Source organism: Tinamus guttatus, unplaced genomic scaffold, assembly GCF_059628265.1.
Source record: "Tinamus guttatus ecotype Peru unplaced genomic scaffold, ASM5962826v1 Tinamus_guttatus_pri_ptg000437l, whole genome shotgun sequence".
Classification (NCBI taxonomy): domain Eukaryota; kingdom Metazoa; phylum Chordata; class Aves; order Tinamiformes; family Tinamidae; genus Tinamus; species Tinamus guttatus.
In genome coordinates, this window is record NW_028288971.1 from 1 (window position 1) to 21,783 (window position 21,783).

Genomic DNA, 21,783 nt, shown 5'->3' on the forward strand with positions numbered 1-21,783 from the left:
CCCTAATGCAAACATTGTGTGCAGGTAGAGATTTGAGAGGATAAGCGGTTTGTGAGGGATTACCTTTGAAAAATGAATGGCTGTCCCTTGATATGTTGAAGCCCAGCTTCAAGAGACTTTTTTTTCTTTTCTTTTTTTTTTAATCAATAGAGGTCAACAGGTTACAGCTGCATGTTTTCATATGGCTCTTCATATAGGCCCTCCAGTTTCATTAGAGCCAGATGTTGGATTTATGAGGGTGTTAGCATTATTATGTACCACATGCACATGCATGTATGTATAGGTGTACACCCACGTACACACATTTCTTGAACATGGACTATGTTCATGAACAAATACCATTGTGGCACTACAAGTTCATGAAAACTTAATTTGGCTCCTTTTCTGTGCAGCACAGTTCCATGGTGCTTTGTTCGCATATGCATAATTGCCTGGTCAACCCCCCCAGTTTTTCTATGGGACACTGGTTTATTCAATGTATAGCACTCGCCTAATGCATAGCTGTTTGATAGTTTGATTTTCCTCTCGTTATTTAGTGTGTGATCTCATGTCTCATTTATTCTGCATTTCTAAGCCTTGCTACGAGTAGATGAATGTTTCATGAATGTTGATAATTTTATTTTCGCAGCACTGCTCTTGAGGAGTATATTATTGTTCTCATTTGCAATAGAGGAACAGAGCAGAGAGAGATTAAAGTTGAATGGATACGATTTGAGATATTTAATACTTGATTTGAGTCTCCATAAGAATGTGGAATCTAATAGCCAGAGACACCTTTGCGCGTCTCCACCAAGCCATGACCTCTTTTGCTGCAATCCTGTGTTGGTCCTTTTTGTTTCAGACCCATTTTCCTCCATTAAGTCCAAAGACTTTTCGTAAGGACTTGTATCTTAGAGTGGTCCACTCCAGTTTACCCAGTTGCTCAGACTTCTCTCACCAGCACAGATCTTCTGTGCTTGAGTTTGGTGGAGACTTCTTCCACATTTTCTGGGGCCATAGTCAATTGATCCTTGTTGATCCCAGTAACTGATCCCTGTTATTTCACATTTCATGTGCAGGGATAAAGCAGCATAGTTCATGGCAGCTCTGAAGGAAATGTTAGTTCATATCTAGAAAGGTCGAGTGCAATGAACAGAGGCTGTGAAATGTTGCAGCTTGAAAGCTGTAGTGGTAGTGGTGGGGGGGGGGGGGAAGGGGATATCAAATCAATATCGGATTCAAACAGTCTGTGGACTGTAGGTCTGATCGCCTTCCTAGGAGCGAATCAAGTTCCCAAATAGTGTGATCAACTATAAGCTCGACTCTGGCAGTATCGGATTCACGAACAGTCTGTCAAGTGTAAGTCTGATCGCCTCCCTCCAAACAAGTAGTTGAGTTCACAAAGAGTATGATTTATTCAAATGCAACATTTACAAAGCAGGTTTCGAATGTCAGTACAGGAAATTCTCTACTAGAGCGTGGGGTTTTTAGCTAGCTCTGATGTACAAATGTGCAATCATCACTCATCCCAGAAGATGGGAAAGGGCTCTCAGTCTCGAGTCTCCTCAGGTGGCGTCCCGACGCAAGGGGAGGAAAGGGGGATCAGCGCATCAACTGATCCAGAATTTATGATGGTTTCTTCCCCCCTCACTCCTTAGTCTCCTCAGGCAGCGTCCCAGCGCGAGGGGAGGGAAGGGGGCTCAGCCTGTCGACTGACCCAGGAGTTACAATGGATTCTTCCCACCTCCTTTTCATCCTTAGTTCACCTTTTATACTTTTCTTTACATTCAGGTGGAGCTTGAGTGACTAGAGTCATACTTAATATTGTTATTGATTGGTGAAAAAGTTTCTCACTTTCATTTAAAGGTACAGTCAATCGAAAATCTAGAGCGCATGCTCAGTGAGGAGTGGTCGTACCTCGGAGGCGGGTACCTTTTGGGATGGAGGTGTGATTTTCACATTATAATGAGCAAAGTTCAAGCAAAGTTCATGCGAAAGGAGTGATTTGCCACCTTTGCTGGCTCAGGACTGGACATGTTATCGTATATCTCCCATTGGACAGCTACTGTGCGGCTTATCAGCGGCCCAGCACAGGGAGTGCAACAGAGTTTGGCCGCGGTGTCTTCGCTCCATCCTCCGTTACTGCCCTTTGCAAGTGCTAGGATGACAGATGATTGTGCTGCCTAGGGAACCATGGAGGAGCAGAGTCCGTGCCTACCAACCATCCTGGAAGTGGCAACTGTGTATCATCCCAAGCAAGCTTTTGTAACGCCAAAACTTCTGTTAGTCCCTAGTTTTCCTCTCAGTTCCTGCTTTCAAACAATTCTTCCACAGAGGCAACCACTAAGAACACAGTTTCTGTGTTTTGCTTCGAGATCTTCTTGGACTTCTGGGAACTGCTTCTGGAAACATCAGGGAACTCTTTGAGGAACTTCAGGGTACCTGCTCCTGATGGGAGAGGATATCTGCAGGAGTCCATGACTTCTAGAGAGATGTAGGAGCTTCTAAAGAAATCTGTCAGCTATTCCTGTTGACCAGGGAGACCTTCCAGAGGAGACCTGGAGCGTATCACACATGACTACATGGTTCTGAAGGCAGTGGCCAAGGGCGTCAGAGCCCAGGTAGTCTTCTCAATCCTGCCAGTGAGGGGGAATGACCTGGGGAGGAGTGGATGGATCCTGTAGGTCAATAACTTCTTGCCAACATCAGCTGTGCAAGAAGAATTTGTTTTTTATGATGACAGGACCCTCTTTGAGGTCTGAAGACTGCTAAGAAGAGACAGGATCTACCTGACTATGTGGGGCAAAAGCACCTTTATTAACATGTTGGCCAACCTGGTGAGGAGAGTTTTAAAGTAGCAACAGCAGAGTAGGGGAATGATGGCCCACAGTCAAGTGAGCAAGTGGTGGACCAGATTGGCAATCAAAAGGTGCAGGATGATGTGGGCAGGAGAGACCACCTAATTATCAAAACAGAGCTGAAAGAGGTCCACTTCCAGCATATGCACACAAATAAGGAAGAACATCTAGGATAGCATTACGGGGAAGCTCTCATCTTTTTCATCACAACTGGCTGCCACTTTGAAGTGGCTCAGAGAGAGAGGAGAGCAAACAAGAGAAGTATAGGTCTATGAATGCTGTGATGGATGTATAAAGGCTTTAGTTAGGATAGGAGAGGAGGGACAGTTGCCCTTTATGTGACAGAGCAACTAGAATGCATGGAACTCTGCCAAGGTACAGGTGAGGAGCTTTTTGAGAACTTATAGGTCAGGATTAGTAGGTGGACCAATATGTTCAACATGCCTGGTGTCTGCTATTGACCACCTGATGAGGAAGAAGTAGATGAGGCCTTTTTCAGACAAGCAGAAGAAGCCTTACTTTCAAGTTCTCATGGGAGACTTCAACAATCCCAGTATCTGCTGGAGGGACTCTGCAGAGTTGAGGCTACTGGCATTATATAAAGATGCATTATCTAAAATAGGGGAAAAAAATAGCTTTATTTTAAAAAATGACTGAGTCATTTTGGCTGTCTTTCCTCTCGGTAAATTCATATACTTACATATGTACATGCAATATGTATACACATACACAATAAATATATACATGTGTATAAATATATATGTGTGTGTATATACATGTATATATATATATTTATATGAATGACTGGTTGCACATTCAGATATAGCAGACACATGCAGCTAGCTAATAGTTACCAAGCTTCAACCCAAGCAGTTGAAACTTGCCACATTTACAAGCAAACAAAATGGATTCAAATCATAACAAGGTTTGTGAAACATCACCAAGGGAGGAATCTACCAGCCCTTCGTGTATAACTATTATTTTTCTGAAATGTGATCACTTTGAGATCACATGAGAATTTCTACCATTTTTGCTTGTTCCATGCTGTAATCCATGCAAGAATAATGCTTATTCCATCAGAACCTGTGGGTAGAAAAAAGTATGACAAACCTTTTTTTTTTTTTCTTCTTTTTTTATATTCTCCCACCTCTTTGATGACTTGCAAGGTCAATTTTCATTAGAAAGGGGATTCCGAAAAAACAAGTGAAAGCATAATGTCCTTTAGATAGGGAATTACATGCTGAGGCTGTTTCTGATGCCTGCTCCTTACTCAGACAAAACACCCGCTGAGCCAAGTGATTGTAGAGCAGAAGTATGTAAGTGTGTGGAGAATACACCACCCAGGGAATGAGAAATAGACAATCCCACTGAATAGAGATATGAAGCAGGCCTGACTTTATACACGTGTGTGTGTGTGTGTGTGTGTGTGTGCTTTGAGAAGAAAAAGCAGTCATGCGGAATTACTGTGTTGGTTTACCAGTATTTTTAGAGATCAGTGGTGGTACATCCTGAAGCAAAATTACTAAAAGCAAACAAAAATCATGATCCTTGCTAGTATTAAGACCATATTCCAAGCACATATACTAGGAAACATGGAATTATATTGGTACAATAAAGACTGGAACTGGTTATCCTTTTGCAGATATTCTCAGGTTACTTTACCAGTGTTCATCCAAATTTTGTTTCCTTCCCCAGGAATTGCAGGTCCCTACTTAAAAGCAGACCAGGCTTCACTTCATAGTAAAATGGAAGGTTCTGTCTGTAACATGATGACCAGAAGGAAACCAGCAGCTGTTGACAATGTTGCAATGCCAAGCCCAGTATTCTCTCTCCTACCTTCATCATCAGCAACATCCAAAGCAGGTAATGTTGTTTTATTCCATCTCCTCTATTTATTCTCCATCTTCTTGACTCCATGGATGCTTGCATGGCTCTTCCTGATTTGAGTAGTCGTGTCTGAGTATGCAAATGTGTGTATCATCTGATGTGATAGTCTGTAATTTTTCTAATATTTTCTTATTGTAATGATATCTTGACATATCAAATCCATTTCATTCTCATACTACCATTTGTGCAATAATAAGTACATAAGCCTTATGGTCTAGCAGGGATTCTTTGAATGTCTCTATCTCTTTAGTATGAACATGCCAAATACACAGTGAATATCTAAAGAGCAGCAGAGATTTCTTTTTGCATACTTCAATGATTTTAGCATAATATTCTGTCTTGCAAATGCGAAATTGTCTGGTGCAATGAACTGTGATTTAAAATATATTGGAATAAATAAGCCAGAGTAGCATTTTTTTTCAATCAACTCGTATTTTGTGCTTCTATTTTGAATCAGATCAGAGAGCTGATAGCTTTATACAGTCAGAAATTGAGCCAAGTCATTCAGTCATTGTCATGCCTTTTCTCAGCACGGATAAAGAAATTAATCTTGCATTGTGTCTTAATTTCCAATGAATGGGGAACCCTCAGTACATCACCCTACATACGAGATCCATTAGCAGTTTCTTGGTCTTGTCAAACCTCTGTTTCTGCATTCTCCAAAAATTTACTCATATCACTCAATTATACTATTACATATATAATTATGCAACTGAAATGTGCTTGCCGTGTACTCCATTTGAGTTTCCTCTAGTTTCCTGACTAGTGAAAGCAAGAAATCCATGCTGTAGAGTGGCTTCTATAAAGATAATTTTTTATACAAGAAAAAAATAGGAATCTCAGTTTACCCCTTAATACCTTCCTATATATAAACTAAGGGCTAAGATTTTTAATGTGGCAGAGAATGAAAGCACACATTTTTTTTACGATGGGTTTCAAGATGAAAGTCTATGCCTGACTGCATAGTTCATTCTTTCCATTTTCAGAAGTCTAATTAAATTGTTGCTCTATCTATAGCCCAGATGTGGAAATAATTTAGTGAAAACTGAGAGAAAACTGTGTTAATGGAAAAACAGGACAGTGCTACGGGTTTCCTGTAATTAATGGGGAGCTCTTTGAAAATGTCTCTGTCCAAACCAAGTCAACAAACTGAGCCCAGCTGTTGAGCAAACGCTCTTCTCTGTACAGTGCTCTGGCGAGTGGCCTCAGGTACCTCCGAAAGGATCTAGAATGACAGGCAGGAAGATTGATGTCTACTGCTATGGATATACCAAAAAATAAAATGAGGGGACTAAGGGAGAACCTCCAAGCAGTCTGATCTACCTGGGCTTGCCACCTCTTTTAACATGACTGAGCTGCAGTAGGTCATTCAGGAGAGGCTGAAACACAGGACTCCAGTCCTTCATGTGCCTTATTTTAATCGTGCAAAGCTGTATTCTAAGGTGGCTCTTGCTGGTTTGTTTGCAATACTTGCAACTCACTTGGGACGGTGAGGTGAGGTTGGTTGTGCATACAGAGGTAGGAAAGGATGGAGGGGAAGTGCCAAGGCTGGGCTGGAGAGAAAGCAGCAGAGTAAAGCACCAGAGCGTGGTTTTACATCTTGTTTCCACAGCCTGCATTCGAAATGCAGCATTTGCAGAAGGTACTGCAGTGTTCATGCCTCTAATAGCCCAGGGCAAGCCTCACACACCTGCTTGCAGATAGCAGCCCAGATCTGAAGGGGCTTAGCTGAATTACTGGTATTCTGGGAGGCCAGACTCTCCCAGTGCTTTCTAGGGAACTTAGAGAAAGATCTCCAAAAAGGCTCCTCTGTGTGGAGGAAGAGGAAAATCAGGAGGCATTTTTCTCTTGCCGGTCTTTTGCTGACAGTTGAGTTCCTACTTTTGTTGAGCTCTTACTGTTTTTTTTTTTTTTTTTTTTTTTTTTTTTTAATTCTTGTATTTTCAGGAGGCTATGGCTTCCTTCTCTCTGTCCTTCCAAGTCTCCAAGCAGGTCCTGTGGTGGGAAGATGAGACGGTGTCTCTTCCCACACCTCATTGTCAAATCTAAGCTGTCTCTATATGAGGCTGCACTGAGAGGAAATGGCCTAATCACTGCAAGTAGGTAGATGTCCATGGTTGGGAAAGCTCACAGAGCAAGCAAGGTTTCAGAGGAGCTCTTATTGAGCCTGTGATGCTTCAGGTAGTTGCAAACTCCATTCACAACTGTGCCAAATAGCCTCAGGCTTTTGTGGAGATAGTGCAAGGCACTACAGGCTGGGGAAGCATAGGGAGATAACTGTGCCCAGGTGTGAAATGTTGCAGCTTGAAAGCTGTAGTGGTAGTGGTGGTGGGGGAAGGAGATATCAAATCAGTATCGGATTCACAAATACGTCTGTGGACCATAGGTCCTATCACCTTCCTAGGAGCGAATCGAGTTCCCAAATAGTGTGATCAACTATAAGCTCGACTCTGGCAGTATCGGATTCATGAACAGTCTGTCAACTGTAGGTCTGATGTCCTTCCTCCAAACAAGTAGTTGAGTTCACAAACAGCATGATTTATTCAAATGCAACATTTACAAAGCAGGTTTCAGGTGTCAGTACAGGAAATTCTCTACTAGAGCGTGGGGTTTTTAGCTAGCTCTGATGTACAAATGTGCAATCATCACTCACCCCAGAAGATGGGAGAGGGCTCTCAGTCTCGAGGACTCTCCTCAGGCAGCATCCTGACCTGAGGGGAGGGGAGGGAAGTTACGATGGATTCTTCCCCCCACCTTTTCATCCTTAGTTCACCTTTTATACTTTTCTTTACATTCAGGTGGAGCTTGAGTGACTAGAGTCATACTTAATATTGTTATTGATTGGTGAAAAAGTTTCTCGCTTTCATTTAAAGGTACAGTCAATCGAAAATCTAGAGCGCATGCTTGGTGAGGGGTGGTCGTACCTCGGAGGCGAGTAACTTTTAGGATGGAGGTGTGTTTTGGCATTATAATGAGCTTATAATGAGCAAAGTTCAGGAAAAGTTCATCCGAAAGGAGCGATTTGCCACCCTTGCTGGCTCAGCACCGGACATATTATCGTATATCTCCCACTGGACAGCTATTGTGCGGTTTATCAGCGGCCTAGCACAGGGAGTGCAACAGTTTGGCCACGGTGTCTTCACTACGCTCCATTCTCTGTTACTCCCCTTTGCAGCTGCGAGGAGGGCAGATTGTGCTGCCTAGGGAACTGTGGAGGAGCTGAGTCCGTGCACACCAGCCATCCTGGAAGTGGCAACTGTGTATCACCCCAAGCAAGCTTTTGTAATGCCAAAACTTCTGTTAGGCCCTAGTTCTTCTCTCACTTCCCACTTCATTCAAACAATTCTTCCACACCAGGCAACATGGTACCCCCATGCATCCCCAGTATAGGGAGGCTGTTTCTTGTTTTATCTCTTTAGGATCATATTCCTCTTCATCTACCTGTGCACAGATGGGGTGTTACTATTCCCCCTCTCCTCTTTAGTCCTTTTTAGATGACTTCCACCAAAACAAAATTCTTCCTCCCAAGTCAAGGCTCCCATGTGCAAAAGTTAAACTAGGCACAGGAAGAGAACAAGAAAGCCTAAAAGCAATGAAGACAAAGTAGGGCCCAGGGCTGGGCAGGATCTGCCTGGATAAAATGGAAAAGATTAGTACTTAGGTTTGTTTTTAAGCTGAGCAGTATATCACATGGCAGTACAGCAGAATATTTTATATCAAAGATTGCTCACCAAGAGCTTCTGGATGAGTTGATAACACCTAATGGCTCTCACTTCAATAGTGGTTTGTTTTGGCAGATCTCCCTGATATTTTGTCATATGCACACCTCATCAAATCTTCCCCCTGCAGACGCATCAGACTCCACACAGTCTCTCCACTCCAAATGTAGAATCAGATGTCCCTGACTATAATGCAAAATAATACTGGCTTTCCAAATATGTCCTTCAAAAAAGCTTGATTTAAAAGGATATTAATTTTTCAAGACATATATTATGACCATTGACAGAATATGTAACACAGTTCAAATACTTTCTAAAGCTTGGGGGTTCAGAGGCTTAGCTGGTAGAAAGGCAAAAACATTATTAGTAGTTTCTAACAAGCTTCCTGAAAAAGTAATATACAGCCCAGAACATTTACAGAAGAAAAAATAGCGCAGTAAACCAGTACAGAACAACTTCTTGTTAAATGAGAAAGTAAGTTTCGGTCCAAAGGGGAAGGGGATGTGTTCTTGCTCCATTAAAAGAAGTCAGAGTATCTAAATATCATGACAGAAGACACTGGTAGTGGTATTAAGCTCAAAGATTTACAACTAATTGTAGGCATCTACACATAACTGTCTTCCTGTCGGTTAATCTTGGTGAACTGGGCTGTTCAGCAGAAAGTGGACAACTATGTTGGCTCAACACAGTCACTGTCTACCTGCTGTTGGGCTCCATTCAGTTTTCTAAGCCTGGATGTCCTGGAAAATTTGGGTGTCTAAGACACCCATTGGGGTTGGCTGATATGACAGAGGCCTTATAGGAGACATGCATCCTTCTTGTCCAGTCTCTGGGTCTCAGAAGAGTTTCCATGGTCATCTCAAAAGGCTCCTACTTTAGAAAAACAAGTCACCTTCTACTGCCCATACTGACTAGATCTCTATTGATGGATGTTAACACCGAGCTGCAGAAATGGCAGATATTGATAGATCTTTGTAAGGACATAAAATCTTTGCAAATAGTTGGCTAATTTTTCTTTTCAGATTCATTTCCTGTCCTTTGGCTTATTTTGTTTGTGCTGAAAGACAAGATTAATGCCAAATCTCCTGATTTCACCATGGACCTTTTGTGTTTTATTTTTGCTGAAATTCTCACATGTCAGATTTCCACCACGAGCCAAAAAATTTCAACTTTGTTTTCTGAAAAAAAAAATACATCTTGAACATGTGGACTTTGCAAAGAAAATCTGGAAAATGTACCCTAAATGTAGCCATGAAATGCAAAATATGGACAACAAATATAAAGTGTGTGAAAAATAATTGATTTCTTAATCAATTGATTTCTTAATCAAGACCCACAGCCACTCTTAGGATTGGGGAAGAGTGGGGGGAGGTAGGACTCAAAGGAGTTAATTGCTTAGAGGTGGAAATATTGGGAAAATGTATGTCAATCACCAGTGAGGCTGGATGAGAGTAATTATTTTGTGTGACAGAGATCTAACCTTTTTGATCAGACGACAGAAATAGCTCACTCGATGCCATTTGCCCTTAGGGCTCTTAAATCTGCACTTTTTAGGGATGACCTACTTGAGAGGAATTTTGTGCAACTAATTATATTCTCCCTAGCAATTTCAATATTTCATTTCCTTTCTCTTTTTCTTTGGTACCAAAATGACTGCATTCCTCTTCTCTTTTGTCCTCTGTTAATCACAAACTGTAAATGGGTTTTTATTTTCCTTTTGGGTGGGGGGAGTGGGTTATATATGGAAAACATATTTTGCTTTGTAATTAATGAAAAACAGACTTTGGGAAGTTGGCCATCCAGGTCTTTATAAGAGAGCATATGTCTGTGTTTTGTTTATGACTCACTCCTACTTCTTGCATTGTAACTTGGGTTTGTTTACACAAGCTCTTTGCTGAATCCAAGCAACATGATGGTATAAGAGTCAATAATTTATGTTCTCCAAAAGGGGAGGACAGTGAAGGAGGTTTGTATGCTGAAACTGTCATATCCCACTGTGAGCAAGGAGAGATTCTGCCACTTGATGGCTCCTGGTTATCTACAGAAAATGCTACAATAGCAACTTTATTTTAAACCGCTGCTAGAAGATTGTGCTGTTAGCCATGAAGAGAGTGATAACCCTCAAATGAACCTTTCTCAAAATCCTGGCTGCTCCAGAAATTTAAAGGATTTCAAACCCAAATGCCTGCTTGACAGTCAAGTGTAAATTAAGTTTGCAAGTAGATGTGGGCTGAGGTTAATTTAGTCAAATGTTTTATTCTTTACTGAAAAGAAATTCTGAACTCCATCATTTCTTTTCCAGCAGCACAGAATGGATATGTTAGGAGTGAAAGGGAGCACCAGTTATTGCAATTGCAGAATTAATGCAGTCTGTCACTCTCACAGAGAGGTAGTTATTTCTAATCCATGTGCAGAATCTGAGCTCTGAACAGATGCCACGTTCAGTAAAGAACAATTAAACAATTTAAGAAAAACAAGCAAGGTCTTGTGTCCTAAGCAAAGCACCAGGAACCAAGAAATGTTGGGTTCTCTTTCCAGCTCTGACAATGACTCACAACATGACCTTGGCAGAAGACTTAACTGCCTTGGACTTCATTCAGATCTCGACTACAGTGATCTGAATTGGGAGTAAGCTTTCTTTGGAGGTCATTAAAGATGATTATATGAGTGAGTAGTTTTAGCTAGTATCTGCAGAGATGACATTCAAGAAGCCCAAGCAGGGGCAATGAATTTAGCACTGGTGAGGTGAGCCACGGAGCTTGCCTGGGTCCACTCATTTCAGTAACAAAGCCTTTTTATACTCAATGATGTCCATGTTGGGTACTAAAGACCAAGGAAGCATGTCCAGAGTCTATATTAGGGGTATACAAGGTTTAATAGATGGTCTGGTAAGCCAATATGACACCTATATTAAGCAGCCCTTTATTCCCTCCTACCAGAGGTTTAGAAACAAGCAAGTGAGGTTGAAGGAAAACCATAATAAAACGCTGCAGCAGAAAAGCTCTCTTGCTTTAGACGAGGAGAGAGCTGCAGAGCGTTCTCTGAGGACTATTTAATAGTCAAAGTTGTAAGTGTTTTCATCTAGGCTAGTAAAAAAGGAGGTAACAGCAATTCTTCTGTGACTGTAGTAAATAATCTTCATTTTTTTTAATTGCTTTTCTATGCAGAGTCCTGTCTAATGGCCATGGCTTCTCCAGTTTTAATAGTTATATTCAACCTACTATACTTAAAAGCAGCTAGTCTTGGTGGTACTGAAAGTGGGAGAAGTGTTTCTTCCATTCACTTTTGTCTCATCCATCCCTATTTCTGCCCTTGTCTCCCAACAGCCAGCCCACCATTGAAGAAAAGGTTCAAGCGCCGTGAAATTGAAGCAATCCAGTGTGAGGTGCGCAAGATGTGCAACTATACCAAGATCTTGTCCACGAAGAAGAACCTGGATCACGTGAACAAAATCCTGAAAGCCAAGCGGCTACAGAGACAATCAAAGACAGGCAATAACTTCATCAAGAAGAGGAGAGGGCGTCCCCGGAAGCAACCTCTCTCGTTCGACGAAGACTCCAGAGACCAAATGCCCGTTCTGGAAAAATGCATTGACCTTCCCAGCAAAAGAGGTCAGAGCTCAACACTGAATCCTTTACTATTGGAACAAGCAGCCACCCAAGACACAATCATGGCTACTATTGAGGCTGTCATACACATGGCTCGAGAGACGCCACCTCTGCCACCTCCTCTGCCACCTCCCCTGCCACCTCCCCCTCCTCCTCCTCTTCCTCCACCTCGGACGCCGCGAGTCGGGAAGAGGAAAAGCAAGTCCCTGCAGGAGGAGGAGGAGGACGTGAAGGTGAAGCGGCACCGGAAAGGCCGAGGGAGCAAGAGTGAAGGCCTTCCCTAATGCCGAGGCACCCCATCGAGTGCAGGGCACTCCCGGACTGAAGGCACAAGGTCCACTTGGCACCCACGGCACCATTGGACTCACTTGTCTCTCCAGAAGCGCAGCAGCCAAGAGCCCTCAGCAATTCACAACTTCTTCTTCCTTGGCTTCAGCACCAACCCTGAGGACAAAAAAAGGGGCATGGGACGAGGGTCGGGGGTTGGATGAGTGGGGACACGGAGGGCGGGTAGGGCGTCAAAGTCAGTGAGATCATCTTGATTTGCCAAATTTCCAAAAACTAATCCACATCTCAGCGTTGCTGTTCTCATGCCGTACCCCGAAACGGGAGGTCATCCACGCAGTGAGCTGAACACTGTCAACAGAGCTGCATGCTCGACTCCAATTCTATTTGGTGGGCCAGGTGAAATTAGGAGTAACCATACCATAGTAGAAATCACTGTAAAAAAAAAGGAAAAAAATGTAATTTTCTCAACTGTGATCTTGATTATAATCTTTTTTTTTCTTTTTTCCAGTTTTATATACCTACCAGGCTTTGGGGCAGCATAACTCAAAATGCCTGACTCCTGCTAGACCTATATATATATATATATATATATATATATATATATTTTCTCATTTACTTGCCTAGTTACAACTAGCTGCAATATAGGCAATAGAGAAGTAGAGCCTTACATGCACGCACACTCAATCCGAGTGCTAACCCAAGGATCGATGGAGTATCATAGCTTTTAAAATAAGATGTACATGGATATCCGGTTACGATAGCATGTTTCTGTGAAACAACTTGGCGTTTTCAATGGCATGTGAAAAAAGGGGTCATCTGTCATCCAAGTTGTTTTGATGCTCGGTACATATGAGAAGAGAACAGCAAGGCACTTCTGGGGAATAGCGTTATAGCAAACATGGACAAAATCACCAAAAAAAAAAGAAAAGAAAAAAGGAAAAAAAAAAGGACAGAAAAAAAATAGAGTAAAAAGACTGGGCCCAAACCTACCAGTTCTTATCACCTGCAATTCCCAGTGGGATTGATGGGAAATCCAGGATCTGAATTATTTACATTGGGTAGTAATGCCTTGATATGTTCTTTTAAATAAAATAGCTAAAGTAGATTGTTTTAAAAAAATAGAAAACAAAACCCTATGGAAAATAGGTCCTTTCTTGGCAATTATTTCTTAAAAAAAGGAATAAGTGTTCTTATCTAAAAATAAAAATGTTCAAAAGGTATCACCACTGCAATTGTATTAATGCCACTTTGGACATGTTCTCCAAGTTGTAGTTGCCTTAATAAACTAAAAAAAAAAAATTTTGTACATAATGTAATTATAAAGCTCTCAGTCTGCATGGATGCAAACTGTGTGTGACAAATCGTCTCTTTAAATGGTCAGTTCAAACTTGGGTAAAACACCCCAAGCTCCATTTCCACAGCCCAATTAAAATGTTGAACGAAAGCAAAGACTGAACATGAAGCTATTCCATTGCAGTAACAATGTTTTTTTTTAAAAAAAGAAGAAGAAAAAAAAAAAGTCAGTTGCTGAAATTTGAAATAGGTACTTTCAACTTTATTTTATTTCTTTTTCAAGACCTTCAGTACTCTCAACACCTGGCACGGCAAGATGGATATTAAAATGGGAGGGAGGGGACTAGAGAGTGGAATTACTCAATGATTCACAAGCCAACTGTTATTCCCTTTTCTGAGAAATCTTTGAACTGGCTTATTGCCAAGGAAACTTCAAATAGCACGACACTAAAAAAAAAAAAAAAAAAAAAGACAACAAAAAAGCCTCCACAAAAAATACTGCATTTCTATTCTGTTATTTATTTACAAAAAAAAAAAGAAAGAAAAAAGAAATCAAAGAAATCATATCAAGACTATGGTGTGAAAGGGACACTGTAAACATACAGCTCATTATTTGTAGAGACTGATTTTTCTTCTGTGATAGCACCTTAGCTTATGGAAACTGAATGCATTTGAGGGTTGGGGGACCTGGGCAACCCATTCCAACCTTTTCTTAAGGCTGGAACGAATCCTGAGGTCCCCTTTCCTTAAACCAAGAGGGACCACGGACTCTCGTTTCCAATGGGTTTTGCATCGCTCACCATAATTCATTTGCGCTTTTTACTTTCCAGTGAATGCAGCCTGGAAACGTTACTCCTTCAGCGACAACCAATTTTGCTTTTCAGTTCCCCAGAATTGGTGAAGTTGGAGGCCTGTGGGAACCACGTTTCTGCCTTCCCCAGCTCCTCCCTGTCCCTATAAAAGTGTACAACTCAGTTTTATTTTATCCAAGCACTTTTTTTTTCCATCTTTCCCTTGGGCTTGACAGAAGTTGACAGTGTCTCTTTAAATGCAAGGGAAAAAGAAGAAGAAGAAAAAAAAATCCTGTGCTATTCCAAGTAGCCTATAAATGCGAATTAAGCCAGATGCCAACCCGTCCTTGGTTTCATGGTCAGCGATCCTCTTATTCGCACTCACGGAAACGCTGGTGCAGAGTTAGTGGTCCCTAGGTCTGCAAGGACCAATGCTCAGGGCCACAATGCTCAGGGCCGGCGCACAGACAGGTGAGCATGTTCGCTCGCATGCAAGTGGGCTGCAAGTTCTGCTCAATGGCACACTGAGCTTGTGTGCCGCATGTTGCCTCATCTATAAATATGATAAGCAAGTTTCTGACAGAATAATATTATAAGGCGATGTACTACATGCAGATCATAAAGGATTTAGTTTTAGGGCTTAAGGCTAAAATCCCACTCCTGCAGTTTATTACCCAACAATATTCCAGTAATGAGCTTTTTTGATTTTTCCCCCCCTCTACTACCAGGAAGATTTACTGAGGAACTCTCTAAATGCTCTCTGTACATCTCCAAGAACTGCCTAAAACCAGGGCGAAAGCCCTTGTTGCTTATTAAGACCAAAAAGACTTTCCAAACCTCTCTGGTGTGCCACAGATTAACATACATCTTAGCATCCTTCATTGAAAAGGCAAATCAAAATCACATGGATCTGAGCCCCGTGAAACGAGGCCCTCGGTTTGCATCCTTTCCTTGGCTCTTCACATGCTTTAACCCGGCATAAAACAAGGGAAGGGGACAAGTGTGTGGGGAGAGAGGGAAAAAAAAAAAAAAAGGAATGCTTATGTCTTGAATGTCTTGATAGCTTCCTACTGTCACTTTCTTGAGCCTTTAGCTATTAAATTTTCAGCGAAGCACCGTGCATATATTTGAGTAGCTTTAAAAAAATTAAATTGATGCAAGGGATAACAGCAATTGGCTACAACAGCATGGCCTATGCCTCTCTGTTTTACAGCAACGCTTCAGACCCTTCGCGTAGCGTATTCTGTTCATATTGTCGTGCTTTGGGGGCTAGCGTCTGGTTCATCCCTGGGCTCCTCCGGGCTACAGCAATACGTCCCAGTGAACGGTGACTGTTGTTGTAGCCACACGGATTCCCCTGCCTCTTTTTTCAAAGGTCCTCCTGCAGGACTACACTTAAGCACACTTAGGTAGTATCCTGGGAGAAGAAAAAGAAAAAAAAAAAAAAAAAAAAAGAAACCGAATGGTTTTCTGGATTAAGAAAACATCATGCCCTTGCAATGCCTCTTCCTTCCATATCATCCAAAAACTGGGGTGCAGCAGTTCTGAGACAAATTAGAAGCACATTTCAACAGAGGACACATATCTGAGATCTCTTTAAGATGCCTGCCTAGGTTGTATAAAACACTATGTAGAAAAAAAAAAAAAGAAAAAAAAAGAAAAAACATGAAAAGAGCTGCCAATTGGACAACATGAGGAAGCAGTTCAATCCCATGTTGGTTTGTTTTACTTTTTCTTTATTTTTTTAAGCTATTTCTTAAATAATAAATGCACATGAAGTGTTAAATATGTATATAGTGTATTTCAAAAAAAAAATCAAACAAATGGGGCACAAGATTGTTCTATAAGTCGTGCTGGCTAATTTTTAGTTTGTATTCATAAGTGGTTTTTAAAAGCCTTTTTTAAAGTGTAATTTGCATGTTCTACTTTGATTGTACGTAAACATATTTTAGAGCAAAAAAATGTATTTGTATTTTATTGAATATAGAGGCAAGAAAAAACTTGTACATTGTTTGAAATGTTCTTTTTGTAACAGTTTTTATTCATGAAGCATTTTTGTACATTTAAAAATGGATATGGACTTGATGTTCTTTGAGGCTTAGATACATCTGGCATGCTTTAATGTCATGCTCCTTCATGATCTTAGATGTTGGTTTTTAAACATTTTTTTCTAAAACAAAGCTCAGTCTTTTCGCTACCAAATCAGGTTAGCACAGGATAGAGCACTTAACTAAAAAAAAAAAAAAAAAAAAAAAAAAAAAGTTAATCCTATTCATATGTTATTCATTGTGTGAAATTAAAGGAATTCAATTCAGTCTAACATGAGTTGTGAATTCTTTTGTCTTATTTTCCATCTGTTTCCCATCACTACGAAGTTTAATAGCTTTTGGGATACTAATACCATGCATTCACAAGCCCTCTTTATGGTAATGGAGAAAAACATGCTTTCGTTCTCTGCCCTTTTCTTTTCTTTTCTTTTCTTTTCTTTTCTTTTCTTTTCTTTTCTTTTTCTCAGAATATCCTTAAAATTGGGCTGTGTTATGGACTTCATAGACAAAAGGGGGCTTCACAAGTTGAGCCTGCATGTGTTACGAGACAAGCAGAAACATCTATGGTCCAAATTGCGTCCTTAGACACCCTGGTGGTGGTAACCACTGGACAGGTGGGATCTCCGCTCCAGAAGTGGTAGGGTGTCCTCTCCAGATCCCTTGGATGAAGGAGGCCCGGGGGACTGGGTTATGGATGAGGGGTTGACAGGACCCAACTCTCCCCTCAAGGAGTATCAGGGATAAAGAAAGAACTGGAGGCTGAGGAGCATTTTCCAGTCTGTGAAATCTCCTGCTGTGTCATCAGGACAAGGAGTTGCTCTTAGCCCCGAGAAGCTTCAGCAAAACTACGCTAAGTCCAACTCTCAACAGGCTCTTTCTGTGTAGCTCTTTTGTCCCAGGTAGCTACCCCAGTACTGGCTGCTCCTACAGATTATATCACACCTAGGAAAAGCTTTCAAAATCTTAGAGCAGCACAGAAAATAATAATAATAAAAAAGCTTAGAAAAATCACAAGCTCTGTGTTGCCTGACATTGGCAATCGACTCCGTCCGCCGAGGCGGCCAGGCACGTCCAACCCGTGCCCGGGCCAGAGAGCACAGACACCAATATGAGGATGCTGCAAATGGCATTTAATATACGCAGGCTGGATCTTATAAAGGTAGCAAAGGCGGAAGCATGCCTATATAGCCAATAAGCGTTGCTCTTTACCTAATATGGCATATGCCTTAGTTCCCTATTCTTCCCGTACATCGCGAGATCTTCCGAGCGCCGTACCCTACATCTCCCCCTCCCCATGTTAATCTAAGTATCCTAAATATCACTACTTTGAACAAGCTGCTGATAGCGTACATTGTGACTGCCTTGTTTCTGTGAGCGTCGTAGCTGATGCAATACATAGTGGGTTATACATGACAAAATAGACATGCCGCAAAAGACACCAATCAATACCATAATGATAATCAACCCAAGCTTCCACAATCAATCCAATTGAACCAGGATAGTAATCATGCCCAGATACTGTTGCCTATGCTCTCAAGCCATCTCCAGTTTCCTGGGTTACATCTTATCACCTGTAGCAGATCTGATCCTACGTTTTGAATGGCCTCCGACCTCTTGCCGATCTTCTCGTAGTCTTTTGTGGTCAGGCAACAAAATGTTAGGTTTTTGAATGTTCTGGACCGGCCTCCCCCCACCTGGAGAATCTCGAAGATTACGTTGATGGCCTCGTGATGTGCTTTGAGTATCTTGTTGACATCCCTAAGACCTGCCGCTATCTGTTGAGACAACGTGTTTACTGCTTTATTCGTCCGCAACAAGTGACAGGTCGAGCTTTGAATTTTGTATAGCCCTGTTGATCCTAAAATCGGGCCGAGGCAAGTAATATTAGCATTCACCAGGACGAGGAATGGTGCCTCGCTCATATTACCCGGTAAAAAGACACCAGGTGACATGGGGGCAAAAAATTTTACAAGGGTTGGGGGTATTTTGTCTGGTGGTAGGTATGCAGCAGCCAGCAAGCATAGCGCGCTAGAGCAGGAAACGTTTCAGGTGGGGAGAATTATAGTACCGTTCGTCCATCTTGTACCTGAGTGTCTAAACAAGTCTTCGGGTATAATCCACTCCCTGTTTCCTTCATCATCCCCGCAGCTAAATCTTCCCACACCTCTGCCTATATTTATTGTATTATAACTTTCATAGGTGGCAGAGGGGTCTGATGTAATCTTTCTCTCCCATTTCTGAGCCTTCTGAGTGACTATCTCTAGGTACCCTGTGAAATTCACATGATGGGAGCGGTATGTCACATTAACATATGACCCATATGGTGACCATGATTCCCCATACACTGTCCCACTAGGCATTATTGTGAGATTTGCTGCTCTTCGTGCCATTAATTTGCATAAAGCGTTATCTGTTAGCGGAGCCGCAAAACTTACAAAAGCAAAGCATGTTAGTGGATTGTGTGGAAGGAGCGTTTGTAGAAGAATTGTTTGAAAGCAGGAACTGAGAGGAAAACTAGGGCCTCACACAGCTCTGGCATTACAGAGGCCTGCTTGGGGTGCTACACAGTTGCCACTTCTAGGATGGTTGGTACGCACGGACTCTGCTCCTCCACGGTTCCCTGGGCAACACAATCTGCCCTCCTCGCAGCTGCGAAAGGGAGCAAGGGAGGACGGAGCGGGGTGAAAGCTCCGCGGCCAAACTCTGTTGCACTCCCTTTGCTGGGCTGCTGATAAGCTGCACAGTGGCCGTCTAATGAGAGATATACGATAACAAGTCCGGTGCTGAGCCAGCAAAAGTGGCAAATGATGAACTTTGCTTGAACTTTGCTCATTATAATGTGAAAACCGTACCTCCATCCCAGAAGTTACTCGCCTCCGAGGTACGACCACCCCTCACTGAGCATGCGCTTTAGATTTTCGGTTGACTGTACCTTTAAATGAAAGCGAGAAACTTTTCCACCAATCAACAACAAGGTTAAGTATGACTTTAGTCACTCAAGCTCCACCTGAATGTAAAGAAAAGTGTAAAAGGTGAACTAAGGATGAAAAGTCTGGAGGGAAGAATTCATTGTAACTCCTGGGTCAGTTGAGAGGCTGAGCCCCCTTCCCTCCCCTTGCGCCGGGACGCTGCCTGAGGAGACTCGAGACTGGACGTCTTCTCCCATTTTCTGGGGTGAGTGATGATTGCACATTTGTACATCAGAGCTAGCTAAAAACCCCATGCTCTAGTAGAGAATTTCCTGTACTAACATCCGAAACCTGCTTTGTAAATGCTGCACTTGAATAAATCATAGTTTGTGAACTCGACTATTTGTTTGGGGGGGGGCAATCGGACCTACAGTTGACAGACTGTTCGTGAATCCGATACCTTTTTTGATACCTCCTTCCCCCCCCACCACCATTACCACTACGGCTTTCAAACTGCAACATTTTCAACACAGGTTGAGATCAGGACTTTCCCCTTTTTCCACCCCGGTGGGGAGGCAATAATGGGATGCGCCTCTCGCCCTCGCCCATTGTCGGGCCTAGGATTCTGTGTTTCCTGGTCGACTCCATACAACCTGTATCAGCAGGATAACGCAAAGAGACCCTTTCCTCGTCTTGCCATGTCGATCGTTTGTTTTGCTATTCTCCAATATTTCCTTTTCAACCGGACAAGGTGCTTTCTTAGTAGGTCGGGGTCCAGTCGAATCCTCCATCACTGAGGTGTATGGGTTGTGAGGTCGTCCCACCAGCCGTTCCTCCTAAAAGCCACAATATACAGCTAATAATAACAGTAACACTTCTTCCTCCCATGTTGTTCTTCTGCAGGCTCACACTTTCCACAGCTAGGGTACCAGCTGCCTGCCTGCTGCGTTTGATGTATGCGAGTTTGCTTCCAGCCAAGGTCTCGCCCATTTTTGCTGGCACCCATCTGGTTCCAGTGTCTGTAACGATACAAGCATACCCTTTTCCCCAGGTTATCAAGTCCAAAGGTCCCATCCAGTTTCCCGTGTTCCAGTCTCTCAGCATCACCTTACACGGACCCGACTTTACTTCTGTCAGGCCTCCCTTTAGCCCAGCCCTGTGTTTGACCATCAGAGGGACTAGGCTATCCTGGGGCAATCTCAAAATTTTAAAACATATTCTGCTCTTGCCAATTTTTCGTTTTTCGTAGCTGGCGTTTCAGCGTTTGGTTCATATGTTCCACTATGTCATGGTCCTCAGGATGTAATAGTATGGTGAAAAAACAATCTTTTAAATCGATTATTAAGATGTCCAAATCATTTTGAAAGGTTCTCGATTTCCATTTCTATTTATGTTTGCATAGCTTCAATTTGGTTTCCTCCCCAGAAATTGCTTGGGATTTCTGTATATTAAGGAGGCGCCCGCTCCAGTAGCATTGAGGCTTTTACAATTTGTAAGGACTGTTGCAGGTCCTTCCGTGTCAGTTGCACTGGAGCTTGGCCATCGCTTCATTCTTGTTTCCCATGCTGAAGTACTTCCCCAGTCTCTTTCCAAGGATACAAGTCAGAGTACGGCTCCCAGTCCTCCATCGGTGGGGTGGGTGGGCGGGGGAGGTGGGGGGGGACGCCGTAGTCTGAGTTATTCCTGACTTTCCCACTTTCAAATTCTGGACTTTCTTGTTGTGCTTATTTAGCCCTCTCTGCTGATATATATTACACAATAAAGATCTAAAGACCACATACACAAACAGCACAAACACAATTTCCATCCAGTGGCACGACCTCACGTAGCTCTGCACTCCACTAGTGAGTTCCACTGTCTCAATTGCCAAGTCCCATCCTCGCTGCCAATTAGGTTGCGAATGGGTTTGGGATTCGGCAATAATCACACAGAACAAAGGGGCTACGGCGGCTATTCAGGTGAAAGCACGTTAAAGAAGCAAAGTATGACTAATTACTCGTGAGGTAATACTTGTTGGCAGGACACTGAGACTGAACATTCTCATGAGTTGGCAGATGAGAGGGTTGCTGACAGGCTCCTAACTCGGTGGGCGTCCCCGCAGAGACAACGTGGGTCTCAGTGTTAGGAGTCTCACCCCTCCTTTCTCTCTGCACTGTCTGTTTAAGCCCGGTGCATCCTGCCACGTAGGGCCAGTACGTGCCAGCAGGCAGACCAGGGGGGCGGACAAACTCCACCTTCAGTCACATAACCTTCCCTCCTGGGTGCGCAGGTGCGCATGTCAGTAAATTGTCCCAGTTGTCAGTCTGAGGGTCCTGCCTTTCTCATCTCCCTCCCTCTCGGGTGTTTGACCTTCAAACTAATTTAGAGGATGTTTGCAGTTAAGTTGGCTACAAGCCCGGTCGA

The 21,783-nt window shown here is 42.6% G+C and overlaps 1 protein-coding gene and 1 long non-coding RNA gene across 2 annotated transcripts; both read left to right on the plus strand.

Annotated features, from left to right (window-relative positions):
• The first annotated feature begins 4,535 nt into the window (after nt 1-4,535).
• Nucleotides 4,536-12,430, plus strand: LOC104575792 (SET-binding protein-like). Its single transcript, XM_010223140.2, has 2 exons — nt 4,536-4,700; nt 11,770-12,430. The coding sequence occupies exons 1-2, from the start codon at nt 4,583-4,585 to the stop codon at nt 12,333-12,335; spliced, it is 684 nt and encodes a 227-aa protein (XP_010221442.2). The 5' UTR covers nt 4,536-4,582; the 3' UTR covers nt 12,336-12,430.
• Nucleotides 12,431-12,510: 80 nt separating this feature from the next.
• Nucleotides 12,511-13,354, plus strand: LOC148593179 (uncharacterized). The gene is made up of 2 exons (XR_015913774.1): nt 12,511-12,773; nt 13,264-13,354. It is a non-coding gene; the product is annotated as an uncharacterized LOC148593179 (long non-coding RNA).
• Nucleotides 13,355-21,783: the final 8,429 nt, after the last annotated feature.

Excerpts from the sequence above, each read along its gene's own strand:
- LOC104575792 (XM_010223140.2), top strand. The coding sequence starts at position 4,583 with ATGGAAGGTTCTGTCTGTAACATGATGACCAGAAGGAAACCAGCAGCT. Across the intron at positions 4,701-11,769 it reads ATCAGCAACATCCAAAGCAG|CCAGCCCACCATTGAAGAAA; the intron begins GTAATGTTGTTT and ends GTCTCCCAACAG.